Genomic DNA, 19,634 nt, shown 5'->3' with positions numbered 1-19,634 from the left:
TTTCTTTCAGACAGAGTTGCAGCCAGCTGTGGGCAGCACACAAACACAATTATTCCATTGTTCCTGTGGTAACATAGTCTTCTTCGGCCTGGTTGTCCTGCTGAGAACAAAGTAAAAATTAAGAAAATGGAAGAGAAAGATAGAGATTATAAATAAAGAATATAAATATTTTATTTTCCTGAAAGAGAAAGAGGTTTATGGTGAGTATTTGTGGCAACACACTGACTTGGCATTCATGCTTGGATGTGTTGTATGTTAATGTTTGTTAGGGCAACTCCTACATAGAAGACAATTTTCTCTCTTAATCATTTATGCATTAAGTTATCAACACGCAAGCACACAATGGCCTTCTTTGTAGATAATGCACCTTAAACAAGCCGTATGTCCCTGTTTTCTTTCATAAATGCAACTTCTGCTAAAGATCCCACAGGCAAGAATTACCAAAGTGAAAAATATCTGCTAAATCCAAGATTGTTTCCCCTGCTGTGGGAGCTGATTGCATCTTAAGTTGAGGAAACTAAGTCCACAAATCAGTTTGTGCCAGCCAGATCAATCTGATCTCATGCTTCCATATGTTTGCACCAACTGAGATAAAGCTATCATTTTCCTCTTTCCATGTGTTTGTTAGGTAATTCTTTCCACAAATGCCCATAACTTAAACCCCTGCAAGTATATCGGAGTCAAGCTTTTCATCATGTTTTTACAATCTGAATTGTACGGTTTTAAAACCATGCCAAAATTTGTATTGTGTTCTCTATCTACAGTTTCCCCAGAAAGCTGCCCACTATGTGCGTTTCATGCTTTCTCTCTAAGCTAATGAGCTAGTCGAAATAAATTATCCTTCTGATTCTCTGAGCTTATACAGATTGACATTCTGTTATTTGTTCCTGCATGTTGTGTGCTCAACTGTATCAGTGTGTTCTTTAAATATTCTGCAACAACGGAGCAAGCCAAGGCATTGTGGGCGTTCACATTTTCATTTTGCCAAGTCGTGATTTGGATGTACTGAAACATACTGAAACTGGCCTTTTTTTCTAACTCCTGACTGTGGAAAAAGTTTCTGTAGATGCTGATGAAGACGTATTTGCTAAAGCCTTTACCTATTTCTTTTAATATGGTAAACAAACTGGTCGGATCACCTCACATCACCTCTTTTAACAAAAGGCTGTATTGTAGAAAGAAACATTTAATCATCAAGTAAAAAACTTCTTCTTCTTGTGTGTTTTAGACCCATATGATGATGATCTGAAGGTGAAGACCCAAAGACCACGATCAGCTGACCAGCCAGGTGTGTTTCAGGCACAAACAGGTGAGTGTTGGGAGTGTGATGCAGAGTTCAGTTCCTGGAACAAATGAGAGCAGCTTGACCTCCACAGGCTGTGTATGTATCTGAAAATAGTGAGTTACTCATAAATAATTGAACCTTGTGAAGCTTTGAAGAAACTCAGGGCAGCTACGGTCGTTGATGAGTCACATGTTGGAAAATGTGAGAATGTGTGAAATAGCGACTGTGACTTTAACATTGTTTATAATTAATAAGATCGGATAAAGGCTGTTTGAATTTTTCATAATATGATATTTTGAACATATGATGAATATCACGTGTACACATGAAGAGAAAGCAAACGTTTACATCTAGAAAGATACATGCTGCCCATTAAAGCTAAACTTGAATGGGTCAAATCGGAGTTTTGCCAACAATCATATGAATGCGCATATGTTTCCATTTTCACAGCTACCACAGTGTGGAGGAAGGCCCTACCAGGAGGGAAACCCCTGGCTCCTTCTTGCCCTTCTCCTTTGCTCCCCCTCCTTTCTAGCTTCTCCCCATTCTTCCATTCCTCTAGGCATGTGTGATGAGCTTAAGCCCTGACTCACGGCTTGTTAATGAAGATGTAATGCGATTAACGGACATGCAATTAATTTGATTTCCTTCTGTGCCATGTGATGATGCCTCAATCAAAGGACATGGAGCTCATAAACAATTTAAAAAGAGAATTGTAAAGACTTGACTTGTAGTTTTCAAGGGCGTAACTGAAAGGGAACAATGGGATGCTCTCTATAACTGCCTGGAGAGCTCCAAATCTGCCCATGTATGAGTGCTTACATGCATGAGGCAGCCTCGGTAATGATATCAGATCTGTTCCCATAATTCCATTAATATTTTCTACATCACAATCCAGTGCATTTCTTTGCATGTCTTTTATGTTCAAGCAAGATCTACAGTATTTATTTTAAGAGGCTTAAATGCATTAATGACCTCCACAGATCATTTATTGCCCATATTTATGGCTTTCATACATATTTGGATACAACGTCAAAGCCTCCAGGCTTTTTTCTGCTCTTGGGGGATTATTATGTTCAACATTAAGCATATTTGGTATGTTTTATTTCACAGAACTAAAAAAAAAAGAAAAAAGCAGAAGGAATCGGTCCTATTCATAGCAGTAGTAAACATAAACAGATAATTTGGTTGTTGTGCTTATCCGCTATGGTGGTGGGGAGAAAGAGACATGGAGCACTTGTATCTTTCATTTTATGCAATTATTTTTACATGTCGTGAGTATGATAATTAATTTATAATATCATGAAAGGATGATTTTTTTCCTAATAGGTTTCAGTTTTTAGCAATTTGATAGAAACACTAGCTAAGACCAGAAAAAGAAAAAAATAAAACTATTAACTTTCTAACTCTAGATGCTTATTAGCTTAAGAAGCCCATTGCACATAGTAAGATCACTTATTTCTTCCCTCCATACTTAGGTAGGTAGTCTTCTTTATAATCTTGACCATGTGTTTGTATTTATGTTCATGCACTGAGCTGTTGATTTTACAGCTTCTTTTTCAAAGATCAGCTGCCTCCAGCTCCATTATTTCTACATGCTGGAGCAGGAAGCAGCTGAGCTTGTCCTGCTATTTACCACTGCAATTAAACAACAGAAACAACTCAATGGCCTGTTGCTGGATAGTAAAACTGCAATTAAATCATACTGTTAAAACCACTGGGAGAGTCCAGTACAGCCAGATTCTGCATAGTAGATTTTATGCTCAGACCCAGTAAAGACAGGAGTAAAATCCTGCAACTGTAGTGGGAGAAGTCATGATAGTTGGGAGATGAAGACTTTTTTTTATTTTTTTGTTGATAAACAGTTAATAAATTCATTCAGAAATAACGTGTATTGGCTTTGTTCTCAATTCTTTTGGTTAAAGCCTGTTGTGGGGAAAACCCTGAAGTTAATACAAAATTTAGTCACTATGTAAAAAATACTTTAAACTGCACTAGCAAAGTTGTCTTATATAAACAGATATAATGAAATTTACAATGTCTTACTTTGGTTTGGTTTGGTTTCTGCAGCAACAATGCCCTTTTATCTTTTTTATGGATTTTGTAAAATCAAATTGTTTTAGGTTTTTGTAGTCTTTCTGCCCTTCATGTCACATAGTCTTAATGCCATGTTTTGTAGTCTTCATGTCATGTTTTTCAGTTAATGTTAGTAAAACCTTTCAACTTCTGCAAAAGTCTGCCTCTTCAAGCCCACATTTGGGTCCACACCTCCCCCTCGCAACCCTGACAATTCTGTTTGTCTTTTGTTTCACTATTGTAACTAAAATAAAAGAAAAAAGTGTAGATATTATATGAATGTGCAAATCAATAAATATAAATAAAATCTGAAGATATGATATGAATATATATATATATATATCAAAGGGAATACCTAACAACAGTATTAAGGGAAACATGGTTTAATACTCGTGGTTTTGTTAGAAATGTATTGGAGCATTAATACAAGATTTGTTCTATATCTCCAGCAACAATTACATTTTTGTTCTTAATCACTTTCTATGGATATATAATTATATACAATATAATACAACAGTATATTTAGTCCCATTCAAATTTATGAACATGTTTTAACAACATCTTTGTAATTATGGAAGACTTTTGTTTTTTTTTCAGAAACCATATAAGCCACTTTTTTTGCTCTACCTTAAGGACAAAGGAGAAACATTAGATTTATATACCTACCACTAGGATCATGAAATAAAGAACTATTTTTTTCTCACCTTGTCCATCCTGCTCCTCAGGTGACCCTGCAGCAGAGGAGTGGTCACAGTGGAGTGTATGTTCTCTCACATGCGGACAAGGCTGGCAAGTGAGGACCCGATCATGTGTTTCTTCTCCCTATGGGACACTGTGCAGTGGTGCCCTGCGGGAAACGCGCATGTGCAACAATACAGCTTCCTGTCCAGGGGAACCCGGAATCATAAGTTCAGGTATGTTGGACAAATTGTCCATTGGCTATCTTTGATCAGGTTGAGACCTGATCTGACAACTTGCAGCATTAACGTAAGAAAAAAAGAAATTGTGTGAATGCCCATCGTTTTTAAGAAAAGTAAATGGGTGCACATACCCAATATATCATTTTAATACAGTGTAGCAAAAAACATTTCAGCTCACTCTGCTGTCCATCTGAGAAAGATAAAGACCGACACCTGAGTTTGATGTCAGTAAGTCTATTAGACCTGCCACAGCTCTGACGCTCATTCTTCCTGGTCTCTATATTAAACTCCCTTCAGCTCTTTCACTCTAAGCATTTTTCTCATTTTCCTTTCCTTGTTTATATGTGTCATTCTGATTACTTATGTTTCCGGAAAAAAATGAGTTGGGAATTAATCTGTTAGAGAATAATAAACAGATAAATGTCTAAATATGCACTTATACAAGGATGCTTCTTTTTTCCTCATTTTTAGCTTCAGCTTTAGTGCATTCAGTCTCATTTTAGATGCAATGAAAGCTCAAAATTATTTTTAACCAGTCTCGTAAAATTTTTATTTGCATACATGCTCTGCCAATCAAGCTGAGTGCAGTTAACCATATCTTCTTTCTCCTTTGTTTTTGGATTTTTTTGCTTTCTGCTTCAGCACGCACACAACAACAACACAATCAAGTCATTGAGGGGAGTTTTCCTGCATAATGCCAGATCTGCTACGCTTTGATTGCCAGTACAGGCCAGACTAGATGAAATGCTGAAGTGCTTTCTGTCCGCCACTTGTTTGATTGGCCTGATTGCAATGGAGGTGAAATTCTGTATGGTCCTGACCTCCATAGATGGAAAAAAAAGTTAAGTTCTTGATTAAAAGAAAGAAAGATATACAGTCAATCCATTGCCCTTGCAGACTTTTTCTTGTCTCCAATATTTGTCCTTGCGTCTTAGAATGTTGACATAGGCGATTTGTCATGTTTTACTCTGATCGCCTTGGACATTTTTTGTGCTATTAGTGGTGTATTTTATTATCTAAGGAATTAAGACGTAGTGGTCAAAAAGATCTAACAAAAGTGGTACAAACAAGCAGTAACCTCTTACCTACACTGGGTGTGGTAAAGGATTTAGGTCCAATCTGTGATGAGAGAAAGCATTTGGCATAAATATGTGTTGGCCACAGATTTGCTATTTCTTTGTAGCTTAAAAAAAAAAAAAAAAAAAAAAAAAGCATATATTTTTCTACATTAATTTAGCACCTGGAAGGCATGAACACAGCGCTTTTTTCCCCTAGCAAATTAAAAGGGAGTTCTCTTGACTGAGCAAAAATCCATTGAACACAGTATTTTAAAGAATACAGTGATTTACTTTGCACTTGTACTTTAAATGCTAAATGTGTCCTGATTGACTTAAGTAGAAGTAGTAATGCAATACCCACAGAACCAAATTATTTTGGAGCTCTTTATTTGTTCTGTCTGAATTGGTCGGCAATACTTTGTAGCAGGGGATGCCACTGTCCACATGTTCAAGTTAGCTGGACTTATACTTGTACAGTGTTTACGTAAGGTCGGTTTTGGCATCACCGTATAAGTCCACAGAGGCTTGACGCACACTCCTTCCAGCAGTGTAGCAGGAGTGCTACCTGCTACACAGAATCGTAGCACTATATGTCGTCCGCTATTGTTGGACATGAAATAAACTATCTAAAGAACTCCGAGCTGTGGAGTTTTCCGGCCGATGCTACTACCACCTTCAGATTCAGAAGAGAAACTGAAACACAACGCGATGACCTTACGCTCAAGTGCGAGAGCACATTATACCAGCGTCATCTATGCCGGCTCAATTGTGCACCACATGACTATAAATCCAGCTTTAGTCTTACAAGAGTGCAGAGGATGTAACATCATCAGACAGTAAAGAGGTAGATTTATATTCAAACATCTTATTTTTTCTATAACACTACCTGTTTATCATATATCTGGGGTTAGCTGTAAGCTGTGGTGATCGAAGGCTGTTCAGTCAGTAGGAATGTTTTTTTTTTTTTTTCATATTTTTAATTTTTTTAGCTGTGAGGCTTTAATGTAGTTACACTGATTAAAATAGTTTCTAATGTTGAGACAACAAGAAACAAGATGTGCCTGTGTTCTTGATGACCTGTCTTGATTATCAACAAGTCAGGTTGTTTTTATTTCTGTGCCTCTTCTGACTGTTTTTTGTCAATTTTGCAAAGACTGCTTGTGCTTTTTGTCTGTGTTTGTACATCACCTTTAGTTTGAAACCAGATGCAGGGAACTGAACCTGTTGGTAACGTTAATGATTGCCAGCCAGTTGCTAATTGCCCAGTTTAGTAAATCTGGATTTGCTGTACTGGGCTTGCAGAGCAGTTTGCTAGCTTCCCAATATTGTGCCTATCCAGTGAGGGGGTTGCTATTTTCCTAAAAATATTACTGCTAATCACTGTTCTATTGTAGAAAGAGGGGCAATGTAATTTAGGATATACATAGTAGTGATCATCCTCTAGAATCAAGACAGTCTAGGCAAATGCAGTGTCAAGCTAACTGACAGTAGCCCTGTCTACCGAGCACATAAAAAGAAACAAAAACAAGAACAGAACTGTCTTTCATCGGTCTGGCAGGAAGATAATAAGGCCTTTCTCTCATGCTAAAAGGAAAAGTTCTAGGTTAACCTCTCTGAACCCAATGACAGGTAAGAGATTGGATCACAGGGATATGGGATTGGTGTCCTCTATAAACAGCAGTATAACAATCCAAGTGAATGATGGAGGGATGTGCCCATCAAGCTAGGGCAACTACTAATGTTGTTATGTCAGTGTCACAACATGGAGTATAGTCATTGGGTTCTAGCTACCAGGTCTACAGCTCTGCATTATTTAGCCGTGCCTTCCAGAGGCTGCTGAACACTCATTAGATGAGACAGGGCTGAAATAGGCTTTCCTGATTCACCATTTACATACATGTAAATACAAGCACACAGGGGCAGGAATGTAAGTCACTTTGAGCCTATGACCGTGTAGTAAAGTCCTTCCTTGTTGAACAAGGGTCAGATTAGAAACCTTTTTTTGTTGTGGTATTGCTATTCAGTGTTTAAATAGTTCTCCATTAATTTTGCTGTAAGACCACATAAAGTATGTGTTTAGTGAAAGAAGACTAAACATCTCCATTTGTACTGTTCTATGCATATGTACTGTGCTACCTATTTGGCACAAGTCCCCCCAAAGTGTTTGTGTATATTTGATGAGTGTACACACATTTGTGACATACATGTTTGTGTATGTGTGCATGTGTTATAGTGTGGATGTTATTTTGAGACTGTTTTGGCGTCGCTAGCTATTTCAAGGGATGGTTTTTGGTAAGTAAGGTTGTTTTCCAAAATGTATTTCTGCACTTTATCAGAGTTTTGCATGTGAGTGTTTACTGATTCCAGCAGTTCGCTCATAAAAAAACTAAATGGAAAAAAAAAAAGGAATATTTTCATTCCCTGTCAGTGGATATGCTAATCTTGTCTTTATGCAAATGTGCCAGCCGATTTGTATGTCTAAGCGGCTCATTTTCCATTCCGTGTCGATATTAATATCCTCAGCTGCTCCTTTGATGGGATATTGGTTGCTGTGTTATGTTCCATTTATTATTTAATTTCACCCTCCACTCCTCTGATGTTTTCTGACGTGGTTCTACAGGGGTTTAGGGGCACTCAAGGGAATGCCTGAATGTGATCACACCAAATTTAAGTAGACTGGGACTGTGGGGGTGGTAGCAAAGAGACATAGAAGTCTTTAATGAACTTGTGATTGACTTTTTTTTTTTAAAGTAAAAAAACATGGTAGATTCTACATACTTGCTTGATTTGTTAATCCCTTTAATACCTCACTGCATGTCTCTCTGTTCTGATGAGGAGTCATAAACAAATATGTGATGCCATGCACAGAGGGAGACACGTGCACAGACATGCTGATCAAGACCGCAGTAAATTGAATGTTGAATGAAGTTGCTGAAATTGCAATTTAAGACTTAAAGTCAACATTTAATATGCTTTTAACAACCATAGTCCATCAGCTAAAAAAGCTTAAAGTCACCCCACTAAATGGATTAAATGGGCACCTTTACCCCTAAATATGGCAAGTAGGTGACCTTATCTACTGCCGCACAAAATTTGTTAGTCTCATAATGTCCATTTTGATCACTGGCTACCAGAAAGCAAATTACACATGTAAGTGCATGTAAAATGCTGCTGGTGTCTTTTTGAAAAGGTAGCCACGTGACCCCGAACACAATCTTTTCCTAATCCTAACAAATTTTTTTTTATACCTAAAACGGAGCAAGTTTTGTTGCCAAAGCCTGATGAAACAGTATTGAGTGGAATTCAAATAATAATGAGCCACCTGCTCCTAGAAAGTGGCTAAATTCCTTCAGGGGTCAGTTATGATCTGATATACGACTTGAACTCCAGTCCCATGGAGACGGTCTTTCAGCTGATTAACACTGCCACCAGCTTCTCTACATCCAGATATGGACTTTTTCCACTATGCTTATTATCACTAGGTAATGCTGGCTCAATTTGCCTCTTGGAGGCAGTAAAAGGTCTCTTAATGGTCATATAATTTGGAATGGTAACAAGTGATCAAACTCATTTAATAGGCAGGCACCATTCAAAACAAACACAGATTCATAACAGAAAACCCTCAAAAATTAATCTTTTAGTTTTATTCGAAAACAGAATTCTATATACACAAGAACAGCTTATGTTGCCCACGTGAGTTTTGCCTTTCAAGCCTGCTGTTTACGAAAAAAAAAAACATCCATCCTCCTGTTTAAAATTAGGAAATGAAATGATGTTAACTAACATCCTTTACTATGTTTAGTATCTAGAAACAAGCAAAGCACACAGGCAGTGAGTACATACACTCAGTCTCTTGCAGAGTTCTTTCTTTCTTTGACTCATTTGTGTTAGCAGTTTGGACCAAAAGCCAGTTCACTGAAAATCAACATATTTCCTTGCTTCTTTTCATGTCCTAAATTCCTAAAAATAATATCATGCAGATAATAACGTGGTAGTGAAGAGTAAACTCAAAACTTGGCCAAAACTAATCCAAAATTTGTCCAACAATGTGACAAAGTCTATAGCTTGCATTCCTCAAAGCATGCAATGCGGAGTAGTTCCAGTAGTTATGTTCTGTGAAGCTTCAGCTAATTTACCATAAATTCAGTGACATTTAAAACATGGGGTGGAATCTTAGTGTATCACGAATACAATCTGAGTGGGTCAGTGCAAAGTTAAATGGTTTACCACCACTCAACAATCATTCAAGCAGGAGATCGAGGGTTCATCCAAGGATGCAGCAGTGCACGCATGGCAGATTTATTAAGATAGCACACACACTTATAATAATGCACTCAGACTTCTTTACAGCATTTTTTTTAAAATAGCCATGCTGTTGTCTGATACACAAAATTGAAGGTAATTAATTATCTGGATCAATATAACAGCATGTACGTATCAATGGAAGAAATGAGAAATTAGACACAGATATGTTTATACAACACATACACTCCACACACACACACACACACACACACACACACAGGTGCATTTAGTTAAATTTATTTAAAAGTCATTCTCCTTAAACATGGGTAAATTCAGCTTCTTGTGTGAATTTGTAATCTGGAGATTTAATTTGCATGCATTATCTTTAGAAATCTAGCTAAAAAAAAAAAAAAACAATCTTGCAGTTAATGAACTGGATTTATTTTATTTATAATTATTTATTTTGACCGAACATTGACCTAGATGTTTTGCTCTTTTCTTGATCAGCAGTAGCCATTGTACTTTTTATTTTTTAATTTCTTTTAACTCAACATCGCTCCACGACTGCAACACTGATGGTATTATATCTTCTGTCAATGGACAAAGCTGATCACAGGCCGGCTGTGTTTTTTTTTTTTTTTTTTTTTATTAGTGATTACATATTGCAACTCCTGTTTTTAAGGTTAAAATTGTGTTTTCATGGCATAAAACAGTAACATCTTAAGTGGTTGAGTACAGCTGTAATTCCAGAATGTGAGGATATTAGCCTATCTTTACAGCTTACAGCTTTCACGCTGCCAGGCTTCAGATGCAGTTTGGGAGATTCAGTCCAGAGAAATAATGTCTTATGTTCAATCTTGTGGTGTAACACCAAAATAAATACTATGCCTCACAAATTTTCTTTTTTTTCTTTTGATTTTCCCTGCTTGTTGTTGTAATGAGTTCCTGTTTCATGTTTGATATTATTTAGCCTAACATATATTGAAATACTCCTACCTTTCAAATCAATCACACACCTGTAGCATTGTTAGTTTGTTGGAGTATGCTGCGGTTTTAAAGCTTGAAAATCCCTGTAAATCGTCTTAAATGGTGCATTTTGAGGAAGAAATAAACAAGACTGAGATTTACAGAATATGATGTAGAAATTCCACTTAAAATTACAACTTAAAACTGGGCTGTAGCAGCTGTTTTAAAATCGATCCTTATGCAGCTTTTATACATGCACAAGAGTGAAAAATGGCCGTATGAGGCCGAAAGCAAGTCACCCCTGCAGACTCCCGTAAGAGGTCTAATTGCAGATAATAAGTTATAATAAGGTGTTTATCTTAATCTACTGTAATGAAAAGCAGCTTTGGACTCTGTTATTTCCCATTCCCATGTTATGTATTGTCTGTATTACATTTATTATTTATTTAGAGGTTTGCATCAGAAAGATCCCTCTGTCTACATTTTATAAGATGCAGAGCAGAATGAGTTCACAGAAAGACAGAAAGTACAGTTTGTCTGCCTATGTAGTCATAGCCTTGAAAAGGTTTGTTTTTGTTTTATAGTTTGTTTTTTGCATTGCAATAATATATATTTAGCCTTTCAGTACTACTGTAAATATCGGTATTTGCAAAGCTTAACATCATGAACCACGTGGCCTTCAGTTTCAGACACCGCAGCAGCAGGTCCATCATCATGTCCTGATGATCCACTAAGGATGTGAGACAAATTCAATACTGTTTTCTCAACACATTTGTTCTAATCCATTTTCAACAACAGGTAAATGAAATTAAAATATGAGTAAAGTCTGAACATTTTATTATGCTGGCAATCACACATTCATTAAAAATAGACATTAAATTAAGAATTATTCATTATCTTTAGTGCAAGTTCATGCTTCTCTCGAACTAGTAAAAAGTTATGTTCCAGCAGGTTAAAATGAATAGTTCACATTCATGGTTCCCTATTTTAATTTTAAACTAGTTCAAAGTTCAGTTCATTTACATTTTTGTGGGTTAGAAGTAAGAATGAAAGACTGAACTTGAGAAAGAAGATGAATTATAGTACTGTGTTTTGCAATAAAAAAAAAAAATTCTAGACCTTAAATTATATCACATAAAACAGATGTAAAAAGATTCGTAGACAAAGGTTTGTATTTTTTGATCGATTTTTCAGAATAACCTTTTTTTAGTGACATGTCATATTTGACAAAAGCTATTTTTTGCTAACCTTTTCCCTAAATATTAAAGCAAGTTTATGGGCAGCATGTAGCTCAACTGGTTGTGCCACCTCCCCATGTACAGAGACTACAATTCCTCAGTGCAGCCAGCCAAGTTCGAGTCCTGGCGTGGGGCCCTTTGCTGCATGTCATTCCCTGCTCTCTATGACCCCCTTCTCTGTCAAACTACTGTCAAATAAAAGCAGCTAGAGCCCAAATTATTAACCAAAGCTGACATTCTGAATAATTTTTTGAGCACAGGTGGAAGTAATTTGCACAAAAAACTTTAGATTTAATTTTCGACCTCACATAATCAGAACAAGTTCACATTCAAGTTCTTTATTTGCAAATATGTTTCATTCAGTTCAACATTCACTGGAAAACAAACGTGTTCAATAAACAGACGTTCCAGTTTCCTGTTCTCATAATGGTCCCTCTTAAGTATTTCAAGTATTTAATACGCAAAAGTTACAGCAGTGTTGTAGCAAAAGCTGTGTTCATCAGTGAATTATGCGATTGATTGTTCGTGCACTACGGACGCATCTGTGTTTGTGTGACATTATGTCACTGTTACGTCGGAGGAAATGACAACACAGCAGACAGGAGACCGAACAGAGAGAAAAGTCTAACGAGTCTTAAATCACTCGTCTGAGTCGAGTCTCAGGTCTTTTGATTGCAAGTCCAAGTCAAATCTCAAGTCACTGGAAATGCGACTATACAAATTAACTTAAATTTTCTGGCAAAAGACATCTGACCTTTACAGACAAGTTTGATTCAACATTTAAAAAAGAAGCACCAATGAATCCTTTTCATAAACAAGCAAGATGGCTGCCAGTGATGTGTAACAGTCTCTTGGATTGACTTTGGTCTAAACATTTTTGGAGGAACAGGGTGGTTAAAAGATTCAGAAGGACAGACATGCTGTGGTTTTTTAACTTGTATTTTTCCATTTCTTGAGGCTAATGAAGCCTGTTGGAAAAAAAAAGAGTTTCCAGACCTATGCTTGTTTTTTCAGCTTTGCAATGGCAGACTAAAACTTTCTACTTTCAGCAGATAAACTGAATGCAGCCTTCTAACATACCCATGTTCAAACACATGAGAGAAGAAATATTTACCAAAACACACTAGTGGAATCAGCTTCCATTCACCCTTCCCACAAAGTGAAATAACTTTAAAAAGGGTGTCATTAAATGTGTAGTAAGAGAAGCTCCAATGCTTTCCAAAGCCATATACAACCCCTACAACATATAGTCTTTTGGTACCACAACACAGAGATACACTGATACCATGTTTTTCTGAATTTAATTTTTGCATCTTACTATTTACTAGCTCTTCATATCTCCACACTTTTTCAGACATCTTCTCCCTCTCTCCGCCTTCCACTGTCGCTCCTCTGAGCCTTTCTTCACAGAGTAGATTTAATTATTTATTGCCATGATTTATTTAGCTTTGCTCAACACAGAACCAGCAATCTCCATCCTCCTGTCTCTAACTTTCTCTCGCTCCCACCCTCTGGCCCTCCCCTTCTCTATATCCTGCTTTCTGTCTCACTAACTCCCTCTCCAGCATCTTTCAGATTCTGCTCTTCTCTCTTTCTTCCACCTCTTCGCAGCACAGTTCAGCATCCTCTGGTCTGTTGCTGAATATTTCAAAATATCTTCCTTCTTTTTTTTACTTTAGTCTTCTTTTTTCTTCTTCCATAGCTGTTCCAACTTTATGAGCCAATGGTTTTATGTTCTTTCAATGTCTCGTATCATCACTCTTTTTTAATGTTCTTATTCTGTCCATTTATCACATTCATTAATCAGTTCTGTCATCCATTGTTTCCTTATTTGGCATAGCCATTATTTTTTGCATTCTTTGCCCATTAATATCAGCATTTCCACCATTATTCCATCCAATTATAGGAAGCCATCCTCAAATAATTTTAGCAATTATTACTTTGAATGTGGGCTTGAAAGAGTGTGTGTGTGTGTTTCCCTACATATACATGGCAGAATCTGCCAGAAACATGGATCAAGAAGATAAATTCCTGCAAGAACTGTCGCTCAGTCGAGCAGCATCTGAGGTTCCTGAACTACAAAGTTCACCCCAGAGCTCATTTATTCTGTTTCTGTTTATTTCTACTTCATCTGTTACTAAAATGGGATAAAAAAAATAATAAAATAAAAAGGGAAAAAAGGAGGAGATGCATTTTAATGCTTAAGTGACTGAAGCTTCTTATTTCAGAGGCAAACTTTCTACATTCATTTCATTGTCTTAATTTGAGCTGCAGAAGTGCATGAATTCAAATATCAATGCCCATTCTTCATTTTCTTTCATGTAATATCATGTAAGTGCGGTCTCATGTTCTTTGTTCTTTGTTTCCTTTTGTAACTGGAATGTACTCCGGAGGTCAGAAGGTCACCTCCATCCTGTATTTTAAGGAATGTTCTCATACTCATAAATTCTAACATCTTTCTCATTTTCTAACCTTCCTGCCTGCCATGGGGTGCTACATCCTCTCCCCCTCCCTTCCTCTCTCATTCCTCATCCCCATGTTGTGTGTGTGTGTTTGTGCGTCATGTTTATGGGTGTTTGCAGTGCATGGGCAGTGGGAGGAGTGGTCGTCATGGAGTTTGTGCTCTGTGACCTGTGGGCGGGGGTCCAGGACGCGAGCCAGGAAGTGTATGGATGAAGGCGAGGCTATGGCTTGCGGACGGCCCGAGATTCAGACCAAACTCTGCAACATAGCGGTGTGTCCCGGTCAGTACCATCCCCATTAACATGATACACCACGTCTCTCTCTTTCTCTTTAAAGCATGACCTTGTCCTCATTTTCCTCCAAGTCACAATAACTCAAAAACATGTCATGTATGTATGTACAAACATTTGTAATATTTTGTGCTCTTCCATTACAGCTTCGTTACTAACTATAAAAATCCCTCTCACTGTTTCACCTCTGTCAGAATCCAGTCAAAGGCTGATTTTATATTTTAGAATCAAAACAGGGAATCATGCTGAGTCAAACACTTTCATCCAGACTGAAATAGCTCAAGAAACATTGAAAGGATTGTTTTAAAATTTGATTACAGTTTGACTTTTGTAAAAATCTTTTTACATTTGGGAAAATACCTACAAGAAATTGTCACTTGTGAACTTGGGCAGAAATGCTGACAAGAATAGGTTGCACATTTGGTAAAGACACCTTGTCTCTCTCAGGATGCATTATAATCAGTCTGTTGATTCAGAACTTTTTCATTGTAGAGAAACTTTAATAAAATTTTATGTTTATTATAGAGTTAGCATAGTAGATCATAGTTTGGGATTTGCAGCAATGTTTTTAGTTTTGGTTGTACACGTACAAGAAATGACAAAGGCAAAATTTGACACTTAATGTAAGTTAAGAATTGTGATTAATAATAAAGGACAACAATTTAACAACACCTAGTCACACCCCAAAAAATCTGTAACACCTCTTTTCCTGTTAATAATATGCTAGTTATTTGGTCTTTGTAATTAGCTAGCATTAGCATGCTAACACCTCTGATGATCTGTGTTGCTATGGTCTAAAATCAATTAGTGGTCTGCTTTCATCCTTATATTGTCACAGCAGACATGGCCCTAATGAAGACCTTGTTGGTCCTAACGCCTTAATTTTTAAACATTATTGTCAAAATTCTAATATGCCTTTAATTATGTTTGTTGGCCATTTGCACTTTCAAAAGACGCATTGCTTCTTTTTTTGTTTTGTTTTGTTTTGTTTTGCTCAAATCATTAAGCTCTGTATTAATTTAAAAAGAAGTCAACACACCTGTATTAAAAGAACTTCTATATAAAATTTTCATATGGACCCAGAAGTGCTTCCAAAACCATGGTTTTCTATCTTTATATTGTCATTTGCATCTGCTTTCCTATATTTACAGACTGCCATAATATAGGATGTGTAGCATGATTAAAACACATTTTATTTTTAATTTATGTTGTAACCTGTAACTACAACAATTTGTTAGAGTAATTTAAACTAATATGAGAACTTGCCAGTCAGAATACAGGCCATTTTTTTTCCAACTTTTTTTTCCCCCAAGCCATGGGATTATTGCTGATTTTAGAACTTGCCTTCACCTGTATAATGGTAGCCTAGCAAATAGGCTGGACCTGCATGCTTTCTTCCATGGCTTACTTGGTATAGATTGCCGAGCAGTCCTGCCACAAAGCACCTCAATTATTGTCTCTGAGATTACCTATTAAGACTTTACCTCGTCAAGAACAGCAATGAGTCTCAGGGTGCAGCCCTATCTAATTCTGCTGTCAAGGCTACTGCAGGACTGTCCCAGACTGTCCAGTTGAACATCGGGCTGAAATGGGATAGGACTCAGGAGTAACTGCGATAAAGTTTTGATGACGCAGTCTTTGTGAAGAAACAGTTGGACAACATATGATATGAATCAGTGCAGCTTACCACTGAACAATTTTCCAGATTCCATTTGGCTTAGATATAAAAATAAATAAATAAACATTAGCATCAACTGCATTTTTTTCTCTCTGTGAGATTTAAAGTATATATATATATATATATATATATATATATATATATATGCATTGGCTCTGCCTTTTTAATTTTAGACCCTAAACATAACAAGAGCATATTTATTTTAGTCATTTGAATAGCTCTGGCTGTCTGTGTTGTCAGATTATAAATGAATTTTATGTTGGAATAAAGATGTTAATGCACACACAGATATTAAAACAGCACACAGTTTATATGAAAATTGGTTGCTGCTTCGTGATTAATGGACTTTTTTTTCTCCTGAATTGGTTTCAGTCTGAATGTGTTTGCTTAGTGTGTAATCACTCACAGCCTGAGAAATTATCACAGAGTAAGTGGTTTTATTTGGTAAGACTGAGGCAAATAATTCTCTTTCATTTTCCACCGGACTGTGTATGCTACCGAAGCCTGAAAGGGGGATAAAATGCAGCAGCCCCCGTTGCCGAACAAAAGGACTGCAAAATTGTCTCGTTTCGTGTTTTGCCCTACTGAAAATGCTGGGATCTCCTTCCAGCATTTCCTTTAAGGGAATCTATGTATTTGCATCTGAGTGTGTGACTGTGCAAAAGAGAGACTAGAATCAGGTGTTAAATTTTTATATATAGTACTTTGGTGTGTAAAGTCTTGATTTACAGTAAATTTATGAGCAAATGCAACATTCCTTGATAAAGTTTTTTTTTCTTAAGATTTTAAATTAGCAAAATAACAACAAAGGAAAATAACCTATGACCCTCTGTATGAATGCACATGTAGAAATATCCTTGTTGTCAAGTACTGCACTTCAAATCCTTTTTGAAGGATCAAATGTGCACTTGGGCAATTATATTTTGTTCCTCCAGCAAAAGGCTTTTAGTTCTGTAAGATTCTTGGATCATCGTATATGTGCTGATCTTTAAGGTCCTTTTTTTTTTTTTTTTTGAGTGATGGCCAATGTAGGGGAATTTAGGGATTTCATCTTGCTTTAGAAGCACATTCACTCTCCTAACCTCGCTCACAGTTCATTCTGTTCATCCTCTCACCATCACAGTCTTGCTTTAACTTGTAGCAGCACAGTATGTGTCACACACAGCGTGAGTGACCGCATTATCAAGGAGAGCTGGCAATGCCTTCCAACTTGAGAGAACCACAGAAATATATCTGTGGAAGTATATTTTTGTGGCTCTTTACTGCCTTTGTCTCTGGAATGTGCTTCAATCCCCCGTGCAAAGCTAAAATAAAAAGAATTGTCTATTCTTGTTAATGAAGAGACAAATTGACCCCTACTTGAAACAGATCAAAAACTTTTCCTGGGCAGTATAAAAAGACAGTTTTGTGACTTTAATATTTTGTTAAAAGTTTAATAATTGAAATTAACTACTTACATCAGCGATCACATCAGTGTTTGCTGTAAATGTCTATTGTACCGGAGTTTAAAAATGAATTAATTAAGGATTAAGCAAGAATAAGTACATTTTAGGTATTAGAAAGGATTTAAAGCTTTAAGCATCTTGAAGGTCTGTAATATAACACCCATAGCAGCTTGTAAAATACTTTTGATTCATGTCTAAGTATATTTGTCTATTCTTGCAAATGGTCTTTACTTTGAATTTTTTGGGCTATCTTTCATGCACTGGTCATCGAAGATTGGAAGATTGTGAGGACCATGGCAAACCTTTAGTCTGTGGCTCTTCAGGTGATTCATTGAAAATTTTGAGGTATATCAAGGATATTAAATTCTTCCCTCTGCTAGTGGTCTGTTCACCTACCAGCTGCAGCTGAGACACAAGTACAATCGATCTAGTCTAATTCTTAATAGGCAGGGGTTCTTTTTATAAAATTCTGAGCACCTTTCTAATTTAAGCCAGATTCTATCCAGAAGACTCATTTCCAGAAAATATTAGGTTTATGTTTACTAGCAAACGTCTGATGCTGAATTGCAGATGATTATTCTATGTCCACATTTTATTGTCAAACAGGGCGCAACTATTGCTCGTCTTGCACATAAAAGAGAGTCTGACTTGTCTTTTGAGCAATCTTACATGTGGTTATTCAATTTCTTATGGTCATTTAAATTGTATTTTGACCTCGATTGTTAATTTCTACTAGTATACATTAATAAAGAGGACCCTTAGAAAATAACATCTAAAATCTTGGCAAAAGGAAGAAGAACACTTCCCTTCAGTGCCTAACTCCATGTGAAGTTTATTTATTGGTCAGTAGACACTAAATACTACCACATCATTTTGCTTGGCTAAACTTAAGATCCCATTAGAGTAATCAAAATACACAATAGTACTCAATATTCTTAACTTGACAAATGTTGTATGAAAAGTGATGCTTGTGGTGGCGAGTCCACAAGAAACCCTGCCTTGGCTTGTTTAATTCTTCTTTTTTTTTTACAGCTTTATTCAGCAGTTTGAATAGAAACACATTGATTAACTGGCAACACTACTTGCTTAGCACCAAGAAGCAGTACCCAAAGATAGCATCAATCTGTTGCAGAAGTGAGAAGCAGCTCAATGATACCTGTTGGCAGCAATGTCGAGCTTAAAAGACTGTTTGAATCATGCTGTGGCGAGAAACCCCAAACTGTTAATTTGGTCATCAGTCTCCTTGATTTGTAAATAGCTCACTGCTTGATTACATTTAGTACCTTGTCAATCTCCTAAATTGATATCGTGCTGTGTATATAGCTTGTTTTAATGCCCAGAATTGGCTATAAAAGTAATCAGAGGAACTTGAGTTATCTTTTTGTTGGCAACTTTTAAATCATCACACTTACATCAGAGTTGAAAACCAAACAAAATCAAAACTTTAACCTCTTAATGATTCCAGCTGGAGACACAGACAAGTTGTATCATTTTAAAAACAACTTGTGTGTGTTCTCCAGACATTATTTGACCTTTATTTGCCTTTAATTCTTGTCTTTAGGAATGTGTGCTCAAATGAAACTAGGTATGGTGCTAAAACTATTATTAACCAATCATTTAAAATGCTGTTTTTTTTCTTATTCACCAGGTTTTGGTGGTCTATGACAGGACTACAGTCCTCTTTCAAGCATGTTGTGTTTGTTGTAACCAGTTTGAGGGGCTGGAATTTGCCACTCCTCCCCACTTTCTGTGTCGGGAAAGTTTAGTTTGTGCATGAACTAATTCAACATTCAGTTCACACATTTTAAAATGAACTAGTTCAGTTTATAGTTCATAATTCAAATTTTTAACTAAGTTGTCAATTATAAACATGAACTAGTTCATAGTAAATTTTTCCCAGTATGTTGCTGTGAATTATTACCCTCAGAATAATGGCCTTTTCCCATTTCTACCCATTCAGTCCATGCTCG

General features: G+C 36.6%; 1 protein-coding gene across 13 annotated transcripts in view; it reads left to right on the top strand.

The window, feature by feature from the left end:
- adgrb2 (adhesion G protein-coupled receptor B2) overlaps positions 1-19,634 on the top strand; it is a 250,905-nt gene that overhangs the window by 122,731 nt on the left and 108,540 nt on the right. For 11 of the 13 annotated variants that reach the window (XM_042012229.1, XM_042012225.1, XM_042012222.1 and 8 more), the window contains exons 3-5: positions 1,229-1,309; positions 4,087-4,275; positions 14,371-14,532. In XM_042012229.1, coding sequence (XP_041868163.1) covers positions 1,229-1,309; positions 4,087-4,275; positions 14,371-14,532 — 432 coding nt within the window. The remainder of the gene's footprint in view (positions 1-1,228; positions 1,310-4,086; positions 4,276-14,370; positions 14,533-19,634) is intronic. The other 2 variants (XM_042012224.1, XM_042012232.1) reach the window with 2 other exon arrangements.

The sequence above is a fragment of the Melanotaenia boesemani genome, chromosome 17 (assembly GCF_017639745.1).
Source record: "Melanotaenia boesemani isolate fMelBoe1 chromosome 17, fMelBoe1.pri, whole genome shotgun sequence".
NCBI classification, from domain to species: domain Eukaryota; kingdom Metazoa; phylum Chordata; class Actinopteri; order Atheriniformes; family Melanotaeniidae; genus Melanotaenia; species Melanotaenia boesemani.
Note: the sequence above shows the minus strand (reverse complement) of the source record. Positions and strands in the feature narration are given on the sequence as shown.